At 30.5% G+C, this 12,609-nt stretch overlaps 1 protein-coding gene across 2 annotated transcripts; it reads right to left on the bottom strand.

The window, feature by feature from the left end:
• Positions 1-301: 301 nt before the first annotated feature.
• Positions 302-8,191, bottom strand: LOC112726647 (uncharacterized). 2 transcript variants are annotated; one of them, XM_025776123.3, is made up of 9 exons: positions 7,789-8,191; positions 4,638-4,692; positions 4,290-4,557; positions 3,771-4,123; positions 3,571-3,690; positions 1,934-2,837; positions 1,341-1,814; positions 845-1,011; positions 302-675 (listed from the first exon to the last, which is right to left on the bottom strand). In XM_025776123.3, the coding sequence occupies exons 2-9, from the start codon at positions 4,647-4,649 to the stop codon at positions 496-498; spliced, it is 2,478 nt and encodes an 825-aa protein (XP_025631908.1). In that variant the 5' UTR covers positions 4,650-4,692; positions 7,789-8,191; the 3' UTR covers positions 302-495. The 2 variants fall into 2 exon arrangements, with proteins under 2 accessions (XP_025631908.1, XP_025631909.1); XM_025776124.3 differs by having other exon boundaries at positions 1,341-1,799; positions 7,789-8,177.
• Positions 8,192-12,609: the final 4,418 nt, after the last annotated feature.

Here is a 12,609-nt window from a genome sequence, read left to right as displayed (position 1 = left end):
ATTATTTAATATTAAGATTTTTAATTTTAAAAATACTTATTTTAAAAAATATATGATAAAAAAAATTTATTATAAAAAAAATTATTTTTTTTAATTTTTCTATAAACTCTTAAATAAATATTATTTCTTGTGGTCGCTTTTACTATCTTACATTTTACCAATTTCGTTAGGAACAAAAAACTCATTACTATTGTTGACTTACGCTTTTCACCTCCAATAAAAAGAGATTTTGTCTCCAAGGAATTGCATGTTCCCATATCCACTCATAATTCTTCCGTATTAAATTTTTTAACCCCATAAATGATTTCTAAAAATGTTATCTATTAAGCTTTACAAAAGGTGCAAATCCTTCACAGGTTCATGCAAAACGAAAATGACTTCTCTATCTAACCTCAACAATTGGCATACCTAATTACGAATCTGACCTTCCATCAAATTGCTAATTAGTTCGGCCAATTGCGGCTACTATATTTAAAATAAAAAAAAAAGCTGAGCTTACAAAAGGTATTGTAAATTATTTTTTATAGATGTCATTACAATCATTCTCTTAAGCTTTTCTACCTCTAGAATACGATCTTGAATCTCCTTAACCAGATCTTCACATTCTTGGTTGTTCTCCGAAATGCACTGCAGAACAGTTTTGAGGCTTGTGATTTCTTGTTTTGCGGCTTTGATCTGAGCCAAGGTTCAACATGTCACTTAGCAATTAGCATGCAATGCAACCATGTAACACAAAATAATGAAATACAACTTCATGCAACATATAAAATACACAAACATATTTCACAATATCACGTTCTAAATTTCAATCTTGTTACACTTGAAAATAGAAGAAAAAACGAACCTTAATAGACTTAGGTTCCTTGCAACTGCTCTCACATGTCAATTTTGCCTTGTTCACATGTTCTCGAAAGAGATCAGCCGCTAGATTCTTCTCTGCCAAGTCATATGCACAAATGAATCTGACAGCTTCGATATACTGCTCATTCTTGATAAGATTCTCAACAAAATCTGTGCGAAAGCAAGAAGAATACATTTCATAAAAAATAACCAGAGGAGTCCTATATTACTTCAAAAGAGGAAATACTAGTGCATTGTGCATGCAAAGTTCAAGTCATAAAAGAATATCAGAGAGAAAACCAGTTCTAGTTACCATATCTAAGCAGAAGGAACTGTACAGAAGTAACCTCAGATCAATTAGAAAAATGGCAGACGCAAGTATACATGAAAAGAGATCTAAAGTTCACTCCTAAAAGTATTAACTAGACTAAGATTCAATTTCATTTGAATTGCTACCCTTAATATTGGCAACTGAACAAAATAGTTTTCAATCAACATACCAGAGATTTTATCTGCGAAACCAATCATCTGGAAGACCTCAATAGCTGGCTTGTGGTGAGCAACAATTTCAAAAAGCTTTAAAACTTCATCTTCATCAAAGGAGGAAACTAGTTTATAAATGGACAAGATCATTAGGAAACTTAGAACCACCAATGAATTGTCAGTACTTAATCTCATATTAGCTTTCATATGAAGAGCAAGCTCCATTGCCTCCTCTCTAACATGAGATGCAATATCTGGTGAGATTTTCATCAGCTGCTCAAGAAGGAAGATGTGGCTATCATCTATAGCCATAGCTTGATCTCCCTTCTTACAATGTGAATCAATAGGATCCTTTATTATATCCAAAGTGACTTTTGCTGGATCCGACATCGATCGGAGAACATCTAAGATGTCTCTATCATTTGGTTCACTTGAGAAAAGTCGAAAACTCCCTTCATCAGTAGAAGATTGATTATCTGTGTAATTTGCAACTGTAGTGTTGTGATGTTAAGACACTTAACCAAGGATACAATATACTAAGATTTTCTGCATTGGAAAGACATTTACAATGCTGTTCAAAACAAACTAAAAACAAAGACATTTTTTTTACCTTCTTGTTTTTGCTCTTTGAATGATTTTACAGATGCTTCATGCTGCATCATTTTAGCCTCAAGCTCCTTCGATTGAGCTTCAACTTGCTTCTGTTTGAATAGGATCTTCTTCAATTTGCATTCATATTTCTTCCTGATTGATTCAACTTCCTCCAATTGGCCTTCAAATTGCTTCTCTTTTGAATAGAGTTTCATCGTTCGTTCATCAATTTGCCTCTCCTTCAACTCAATGTCTTCCATTCGGGCAGAAAATCGCTTTTCTTTCGACTCAAGCTCCTTTATCCGTCCCTCGATGCCTCTTTGCAACCTTTCATATTCTTTCCTTTTTACTTCAACATTTGAAGAATATGAACTCAATTGTCCGTGAATAGAATCAAATTGTTTCTTCTTGCATTCAAGCTTTTTCGAGAGCTCCTCAATATCTTTCTCTAGCAAGTGCAATTTCTGATTTACAGCTTCTCTCTTCTTTTGGCATTCCTCTGAATACTGACCCGACAATATCTCTTTTCCTTTCAAATGTGTTATAGAAGTCTCTTCCTCTTTCAAAGAAGGGAGTAAGTTATGTTTTGAAGCATTTTCCGACGTCTTTAATTTCTTGGCCTGCTGCACATAGTTTTGGGAACTACGCATCTTAGTACTCACGGGAATATCATTGTCATGGTCACAATCGAGCATATTTCGTTTCTGAGGTTCAGGAAGAACCTTTTGAACAGAGCTATCATTTTTACTGATGGATGTTGCTAAACTTGAATTCAGAGCTATGCGTGATGACAAAGGAATATTGTCATTATTATCAGACTCTTCCATTCCAGTACTCACTGGAGAATCATCATCTGAATCACCTAGAGACCTTTTCCTTATCTGAAAGAAGCTTAGTCTCTCTCTCTTAGGCCGTGTTTGAAACTACATACAGAGCAGAAATACAAAGTAAGGTAACAAAGGACAAAAACAAAAACGAAAATGTATTTTGTATCATATTCAGTTATAATTTATAAACTTATAATAGCATAGACAAGAAAAAATGTGGATGTATCATTTTTCATATTTTTTATGACTCTATCTCTCTATTTGTACTTTAATCACTCTAAACACACAAGCCAAACACTACCCTAATGACACTTATTTAACTTGCAATAGGGAACTTCACAGACCAGTGACAGTTTACATGCAAAACCCTCAGACAAAAAACCGGGAAAAAAAAACAGAGAAAGTTCTGTAGCGATGATATGGTCCGAAACCAAAGACAAATGGCATGCAAAAAACTTAAATTTATTTATGGTCTTTATCAAACTTCATAGTACATACAGAACTAATGCATGAAATATATATATATATATATATATATATATATATATAAGGAAAATTATAGGGGCCAACTCCTAAACCAGCCAACTTAAACCACTATTTAATAATTAATTTTTAAATTTTCAAAAAATCAGAATTTGAATAATTAGAATTAATTAGGTTTTGAATAATTAGGATTAGGTCAAGGAAATTCCTAAACGCATTCTCTCACAGAATGCACAGTGCGCCGCCTAATATCAAAGAAACATCCACCAAACAAGAAGAAGCATCCTAGTAATTTAGTAAGAAAGTTCCAAGTACAATAAAAAGAAACACCCATTTAAGTAACTACCTCGTCAAGAACATTTATTGCCTTCTTCTCGAGCTCCTCAGCAGTCCATGCAGAAATCCATGGCTCCGGTTCTTGACAATGCTCTAACTGGCCATGTTTCAGCCATTGGAAGTACAATACCTGGAGAGAGACAAACACAAATTATGGTTGCAACGTAAAAGTTGGGTACAGTTAAATAATTGATATATAACATAACATACCAACAAGGCGAACATGCAACCTTCGCATGTCTTGTTCTTTTTAAGTTGGTACTTTTTGATTGCCTTTTTCAACCAGTTGAAAATCTTCATTGGCCAAATGAATCTTCTTGGATTGGAAACATCCAGAATCGGGGGAATGTGCCATGCCGAGATTACTGGTTGGGTTGTGGGGCACAAGAACATTTTCAGGACAACTAATATGAAATGTCTTCTAAACTCCATCCTGTCTGCTTCACTTTCCATTGAGCATTCGTATATGAACTTGCGAAGTTCGGTCTGTGTTCTTCTATGGAACTGTTTTTTCACTGCCACATGAGCTGCATTCTTGTCGTTAAAAGAGGGGAAGTCATCGCCTACATCATGCAGATTTGTCAGCTCAGAAACATGAAAATTGATAGATGAAATATATATAGTTTGGATAAGATAGAAATATGGAAATTGAACGAATTGGCCCAAAGAAGTCTACTTAATATAAAATGTATAAGTCATGTTGTATAACATATGCAAATCGGTACTCACCACCAGAAGGGAGTCCGAAAACACGCCCAATTAAATCGGCGTTAATTGAAATGTTGGCAGCATCCAGCTGCAATGTATTTCTATCAAGGTTGTAGGACCTTGCCAACGCCACCATGATGCCCTGCTTCACAGGCCACTTTGGGATGTGCCTCAAGAATCCGAAGCCTATAGCTTCTATTTCCGCTAACTTCGCATCGGAATGGGTCTTTTCTAGATGGCTCATTATATCATTAATATAACAGGGTGAGCACCTTGACTCTAACAATTTCTGTAAACATTGGAAGTGATAGTAAGAAGCAACCACAATCATGATGGAATACAAGCATACCATAGTAAATGATGTAGTACCTTTTTGCCCATATCGTTACGAGTTACAGCAACACAGCAAAAGTGCGGTTATAATCTGTAAACATCCGATAATGGTAAGAGAACATCCCACATTATATTTAAGAAAAAAATCGAAAGGCAGAAACCAAAGATACAGTGTATCACTAAAAGAAACATCCAGGACCCAAAAACATTTAGTAGTCGATCTTGAGAATCAACTGAGTTACCAAACGATACACTTATAGCAAAATAGAAACATCCACTTATAAAAAAATTAGGGGTGGTAAAACGGGTTGAACCCGTTGGGCCGATCCACTAAAAAAGACGGGTCGGGCTAGGATTTGGAGTCCGCCAAATTAGCGGGTTTTGGCGGAGAGGGGCGGACCGGTCCGCCGGGCCGAAGATTTTTATTTTTCTTTTTTTTTATTAAATAAAAGAGTGATTACTATTATAAAATTAGTAATTATAGAATTTTCAAACACTTTTTTTTTTTATTCTTCTTTTAGTTATTAACTTTATTTATTTTATTTTACAATTTCGTATATTTGCTCAAATTATGTGACTTATTTTTTAAAATAAAGATGATTTTATTGACAAATATTATTTTAAACAATTTTATTGAAGTTAAAAATTAAAAAAAAAAATATAGTGAAAAAAATTATATTATAATTTGACTATTTTTTATTTGTATTTGATTTTTTAATTATTATTTTTTTGTTAATTTCAATGAATTTTATTTTTTAAAAAAAAAAAAAAGAGTCAAGCGGGCTAGCCCGTCAATCCGCCATAAAGTGGGACAAGCTAGCATTTTGAACCCATCTTAGTTGGCGGGGTGGGGCGGGCCGGCCCGCTTTGCCACCCCTAAAAAAAATCCACTTATTCATATAGAAGGATCTACTTACTTCAAGAGAAACATCCAATTTAATTAAAAAAAATTCACATATTCATAGAAAATGACCAATAGTATTACTAAAAATAAATCCAATATATACTGAAAGAAGCATCCATTAATCCAACTAGAGAACCATCATAGAGTTACCAAAAAGATCCAACTCTCTTAATGCTACAATTTTAAATGACTACATTCAAATCCAACTTACATAGATAAATCAGTTAAAATCATATACTAGAACATCTAAAATAGTTTAAAAGAAGGAGGCTTCTATGGTGGGGAAAGTATTTTCTGGTCCCTGAAGGACCTGAATACTTTTTGAATTATAGAAAAATTTGGGATTGTTTTGAAATTATGTATTCATACCCAACAATGGTTCAACTACCTATTCAAAATCCAAACAAAGCCCATGGAGAGCCCAAGCTAGCGGGAGCGGGTCCTCTCCCATGCCAATAAAAATTGACACCCTCCAGTGCTAAATCTCAGCCTTTAATTAATTTAAATGGTGATAATTATAGTTGTTTTACGACATCGTTTTATTTAACCAACAAATTATCTTTGCCTTCTCTTCAGTTATGTTAAACCTTTCTTCTGCCAGGCCTTTCTTCTTACTTGTACGTTTCATCTCTACAGACTACAGGCCATCAAACTTTATGTTCATGATGCCGCTATGCTTCCGACCTTAGTTTTTTTGCTTGACCCTCCTTCTTCACACAACTCCATCTCTTCGAGCTCGATGTTGATGTCGATGATGCCACTGTCATGTTCGACCTCATATAAAATTGAGTTTTTATTCACACTTTTTCGCTTAGACAACAAATCGTAACACCTTCCCATCTATTCAAATGGTCAATGCTCCTAAGCTATTGATATTGATGAACGAGACTAACACATGTCTGCTATTTGGTTTGGTGAGACAGATTTTTGAAGGATATGGGAGGACACGGATGGACACAGAGATACTAAATTTGTGTACCTCCAATTTGGTGAAACACTGAGACACAACTTGTGAGATTGATTTTTTACTCTTTTACCCTTATTAACTTTTTAAAATTTGTCCTCTTATCTCTCCAAACCTTTTTTTTTTCTCTTCCTCTTCTAGATTCTACAACCAAATTTATCCTTCTATTTTCTTCAAGAAAAAAAATTGTACATTTAATTTTTTATTTATTTAAATTTTGATTAATCTTTAATAAATTCTAAGCTTTAGTTTTTTATTTTTTTAAAGAAAAATTATATATTTAATATTTGAATGATAATTTAAGATGATATTAGAAGAAATAAAAAATATTAGAAGAAATAAAAATTTAATGGTGATGATATGCAATGTTTGGGGTAAAGGGTATACACTAATAATGGTAAAACTTGTGGTTGAATGAAGGGTAATTCAGTCTTCTTTAAATATGTGTGTCTTGTTCCTTATTTTTTCTAAACACAATACATTGACACAAATATTTATGTCCATGTCTTTAATGTCTGTGTCTTTGTGTCTATGTCTTATCATATACATCAACCAAAGGGAGCCTAATGTGTATGTCTTGGAGAAAATGTGTGACCAAAATGAGGTGGATGGCGATGATGAAATGCAAATGGTTTGGCATGAAGCTCCTTATGCTAACTAAACAAACCTTTCAATTTTTAATAATATTTTACGATGGAGCAATAATGGCAAACAAGAACCAATTTATGAACAAGAGCATCCTCATTCAAGACTTGAATCTAGAACTCACGATCAAACGGAAGTGGAGTTAACTAAGGGCATATCATGGAAGCCATGGAGTTTGTTCTCGGTGCTGGGATTCAAGTTCTTTTTTTTTGTTTGGTCATGTGGGATTCAAGTTCAACACATCGAGAGAGATGATTAGTATTGGGTTTGGGTTCAAGTGGGTTGGTGTTGCGGGTTCCGATACGGTTTTCGCGCTAAGCCCAAGACAAAAAAAATCCAAACAAAGCCACTGTAAACATCTGCCAAGTGCCACATCCTCATTCATTTACTTAATTATTTGGGCACCTAACTGAATTTTGAAAAGTTTTGGGTACACACGGCAGAAAAAAAAAACTTACGTACGGCAGCAATGAGAGCCACAATTTTGGGATATTCCATATTGAACCTCTAACTCTAAGAATCACTTTCTACTTTCTTCACCAAAAACAATTCCTTATAAGAAACATCTAGAATAAAATCAAAAAACAACTTATATGAACCACTGTACCCAGTATCAGGACCATGGAACAGAGAAGATACATTCATTGAACCATAAACCATAAACATCTACTAACCTTTTTAGAGACCACTGAGGTAAATGAAGAGCAGCGGTGCGCGACCGAAGAGGAGGAGACACGATGACGCGACTTGGAAGCAGAGGCGGAGGAAACGCGGCTCGATAGAAGGATGGTGGTGGCGGCGTGACGTCGCGGGTTTTTGAAGAGGACGTTGACGTGCGTCGGAAACGGCAGCGGCGCTGAGATGCGCTGTTGACGGGGACGGCGTGCTCTCGGGGGTCGGCGGCGGCGCTGAGATGCGTTGTCGACGACGGAGACGGCATGTGAAGGAGGATGAGCGACGTGGCTGTGGTGAAAAGAGGGAGAAAGTGAAGAAGGGAAAGGAGAAATGGCAGAAAGTAAAATGTGAATTAGGGTATCATGATTACTCAATAAAAAATCGAGTTAACTATTAGGGTGTGAAATTTAAATCTTTTAAATTTTGAATTTTATTTTAAAAGGTAAAGTATATTTTTTTATTATTTATTTTATAAGTGAAATAAAAAAATATAAAAAAATTATTTAAAAATAAAAAATTATATTTTATTTTTTAAAATAAATATTTAAAATTTAAAGTATTTAAATTTAATTGTGTATGTTTATTTTTAGAATGATAAGTTGACAACCTGATTTTTTAAAATAGAAATAATTTATTTTTGTGACGCAATGTAATTTTTGTGAATATTTTTCTATTAATTTTAAATAGAAAATGTTAACATATTAAGTTTAAAAATAAAAATAAGTATTTTTTTAAATTTATATTGATGAAAAATTTATTTATCTTTATTTTTTTAATAATATTTTTTAAAATTATTTTTATTATTATATTAATATTTTTTAATAAATATATAGTATAATAAGTAAAAATTAATTAATAAATGATTTAAATTTAAAATATTATTCATTATAAAACTAAATAAATAATTTTTAAATATATAAATAATAAATATTAAAATACGGTTAATACATTAATAATAATAACTCTATAATATATTATTAATATTACGATCTAAATAATTTTTATAATAAAGTAAAAACTAGTAAATATATTATTTGATATATAGTAAAAAAATTGAATAATAACAAATTTAATTTTTTATCTTTTTAAATTAAATTAATAATTATATTTGATATTTTTATATTAAAATATACTATGAATAGGCTACTAATACTAAATATAATAAAATATTTTATATATATATTATAGAAACTATTTATAAACTCAAAACATCAATAATATTATTAATTTATTGATAATACATATTGTTATAAAAGTTACAGATCGATAAAAATTTATCAATATAAGAATAATATAGATTAATTAAATTTACATATTTAATTAATCCACATTATTTTTATATTGAAAAATCTTCATCAATTTGCAACCTTATCACAATTTATCAATAGATTAATAATATTATTGATACTTTGAGTTTATTCAATTTATAAATAGTCTCCATAAAATATATATATATATATTATGTTTTATTTTATTTAGTATTAGTAGCCTACTCATAGTGTACTATACAAAGATATCAAATAAAATTATTATTTTAGTTTAAAAAGATAAAAAATTAAATTTGTTATTACTCAAAAAATTTTACTATATATTAAATAATGTGTTCATTAGTTTCCACTTTATTGTAAAATTATCAAGGTTATTATTATTAATGTATTAGCCGTATTTTAATGTTTATTATTTATATATTTAAAACTTATTTGAAAATTATTTATTTAGTTTCATAATAAATGATATTTTAAATTTTAATAATTTATTAATTAGTTTGTACTTATTACATCATATATTCAACAATTTATTGAAAAAATATTAATATAATAAATAAAAAAATAATTTGAAAAAAAATTATTGTTTAAAAAATTAGGACAAATAAACTCCTAACCAATTTAAATTTAGAAACAATTAGGCCCCTCATTTAACACGTCAGCATTTTTCGTTCAGAGTGACGGAAAAACACCGTAGAGACACGGAAATAAAAGAAAGGAACTGAAGTGGATCGTTTTTATCTTGATGATTGCGTTGTCATTCTGAGAAATGACAATTAGATATAAACCGAATTGATAGTTCGTTCTAAAAATTTATTTGACTACATTTTTATTGATTACTTAGCGAGATTGTCTATATAAAGCATGAAAAATCAATCTCAAATTGTGAAGCATGAACAAAAATTACCTAGCTTGAACGGTAAAAATGGAAGATGAAGGTAACAAGAAAGTTTACCTAGCTTGAAAGCAAATGGTTTCGAAAGGTTTAGAGAACAAAAGGGAACAGCAACGACGAGTCAAATAACCTAGCAAAGAAGGCTCAACTTCAGTTTACACTTTCTCCACGTCCAACTTCATTTGATAGCGGATTTTAATAACTAGAATTCTAAATTTTTAAAATTAGATAAGATATAAATCAATCTAATCTAAAAATCAATCTCTAAAATCTCTAAAGTAATGGTGCATGGATTGCAGGCATTCATTAATGGGATAATAATTGTCGATCAATGTCCCCCTTTTTTTGGAAGGGAATGTTTAAGTATTTTCAATTGTTTCTTTCAATTTTTTAAATTGTTAGGAGAACTCTTACTACTCTTTTGTAGTTTATAGAACAACTTTTTAATTTCTTCTTCGATGAATGCCATTCAACCTTTCAAAAAAAAAGAAAATCACTCTTTACCCTAAAGAGAGAGTAATCACTTGAATACTTTACTTTTGAGTAATATTAGATTTAACTACAGTGAAAATTTATATGGAGTTGTTTTTAAGTGAAGTTGATATTTAAAAATTATTAGATAATTTGATAAGTTTAACTAAATAATTATCTAATAGTTTTCAACGGTTCAATTTCATATAAAAACATCTGCATGTGAGTATTTTATCTTTAATTATTTTGAAGATCTTTATATAGTGTGTATATGGAATGATAAAAAATTTGTTTTGAAAAATTTAGATCATATATGACGCTTTTCATTTTTAAAATGGATGCAAAAATGGTGTTTTATAAATTAAAAAAGAATAAAAAAATATAAAAAATGAAAATTCCTTAGAAGCAAAATGTGCTCTTTTTAGTTTTGGTGTTAGTCTTTCAATGGTATTTTTAAATAATGTAGATATTTTTAAATAATATAGAGATTTGATGTATTTTTTTTATATGGAGATTGGAGAACACAAATTTTAGGGTCAAATTTGTATCTAAATGTACAACTTAGATCCTAAATTTTTGTATCTCAAATAAAACTGAGCCTTCATTTTCACCACATCACAAACTAAATTCTAGATTTTGTATTGCTGACAAAATTGAGCCTCCAATTTATAAATTTTAATTAAAAAAATTCATTTCCATATCTATAACAAAATGCTATAGTTTTATAACTGTACATAACACATACTAAGTCTCCATTACAAAAAAAAAAATTAGCCAGAAAAAGGGTTAGGTTAGCTTTATTTTTCTTTTTTGTTTACTCTATCCAACACTGAAAGTAGGTTGGAATTTAATACTTAGTGGAGTATGGGAAATAATTATTATGTCTTATAAAATCATTTTATATTTTCCTAACTATTATAAATAGAAGTAGTAGCATTGGCCAAAGAAGTATCCGAAAATCGTGGGTCTTGAATAAAGAGTTACTGGTTTTTTTTTTTTTTTTTACCGAAGATATGGAGACTCGAACCCGCAACCTCTTAATTGAGTATGGAGAGACTATGCCATTTGAGCTATTGCTTCTTGGCAAAGAGTTACTGGTTTGTTTGAGTTTCTTTTGTGAGATTGATTGTATATACCATTTGGTTTAATATCAATAAGTATTTAGATATATTTGATATGAATTTGTGTGGTTTGTTATCATTTCCAGTTTGATTTTTTTTTTAAATATTTGGTAAAGATAGGATTATAACTATTTTAAATTTTTGTCATATTTTATAATAAAATATTTAGTTATTAGTTTGTTAGTAAACTTTTAGAATCACATAAATTTTCTTGTACCAATATTATTTATTTCGGTTTCCTTAAGAAACCAACTAAAAAGATAGTCAACTAGAGCTAACTAATTGAAAAACAAAAAATCTGTTATAAAAAAGAAAAAATAAACCCCCACTATCCTAATTTTTTGAATTTTAAAACTAGAAATACAAAAAATTGGCTTGAGATAACTTATATTGTAGTTGACTCTTTAAACTTTTTCTATTTTTTTTATGTTTCTGGTCTCGTGTAATTCATATCTTCTAAAATCCTAACAAAATCAATGCAATTCCATTGGGAGTTAAAAAAGTTTATAAAAGTTTCTTCTCATGCTTTTCGTCACCATTGAAAAGTGTTTTTCTGCCCCAACAAACTGCGTATTCTTATATGCACTCATAATTCTTCCTTATCAAAATTTTCCAGCCTTATGTGATTTCTAAAAATAATGTCTATTAAGCTTTACAAAAGGTACAAAACCTTCATGAATTCTTCAGCTCATGCAGAAAAAAACGGAAATATCTAGCAACAAAAAAATATTAGTCAAAACAGTCAGAATTTGCATTATTTAGCATTAATTAATTGTTGCAATAATTAATGAATGTTAAATAAAGCAAGTTCTGTCTATTTTTTTTGCCTCCCTAGTATTACTGAAAAGAAAATGACTTCTCTGTCTAACCATAACAATTGGCATACCTAATTATTGCAGCTATTAGATAAAAAAAATGTTAGTTTACAAAAGTTATTGTAAATTATTTTTGATAGAGGCTATTATAATCATTCTCTTAAGCTTTTCTACCTCTAGAATGTGATGTTGAATCTCTTTAACCAGATCTTCACATTCATGGTTGTTCTCCAAAATGCACTGCAAAACAATT

This window comes from Arachis hypogaea, chromosome 12, assembly GCF_003086295.3.
Source record: "Arachis hypogaea cultivar Tifrunner chromosome 12, arahy.Tifrunner.gnm2.J5K5, whole genome shotgun sequence".
NCBI lineage: Eukaryota > Viridiplantae > Streptophyta > Magnoliopsida > Fabales > Fabaceae > Arachis > Arachis hypogaea.
This window is presented reverse-complemented; position numbering and strand designations above follow the sequence as displayed.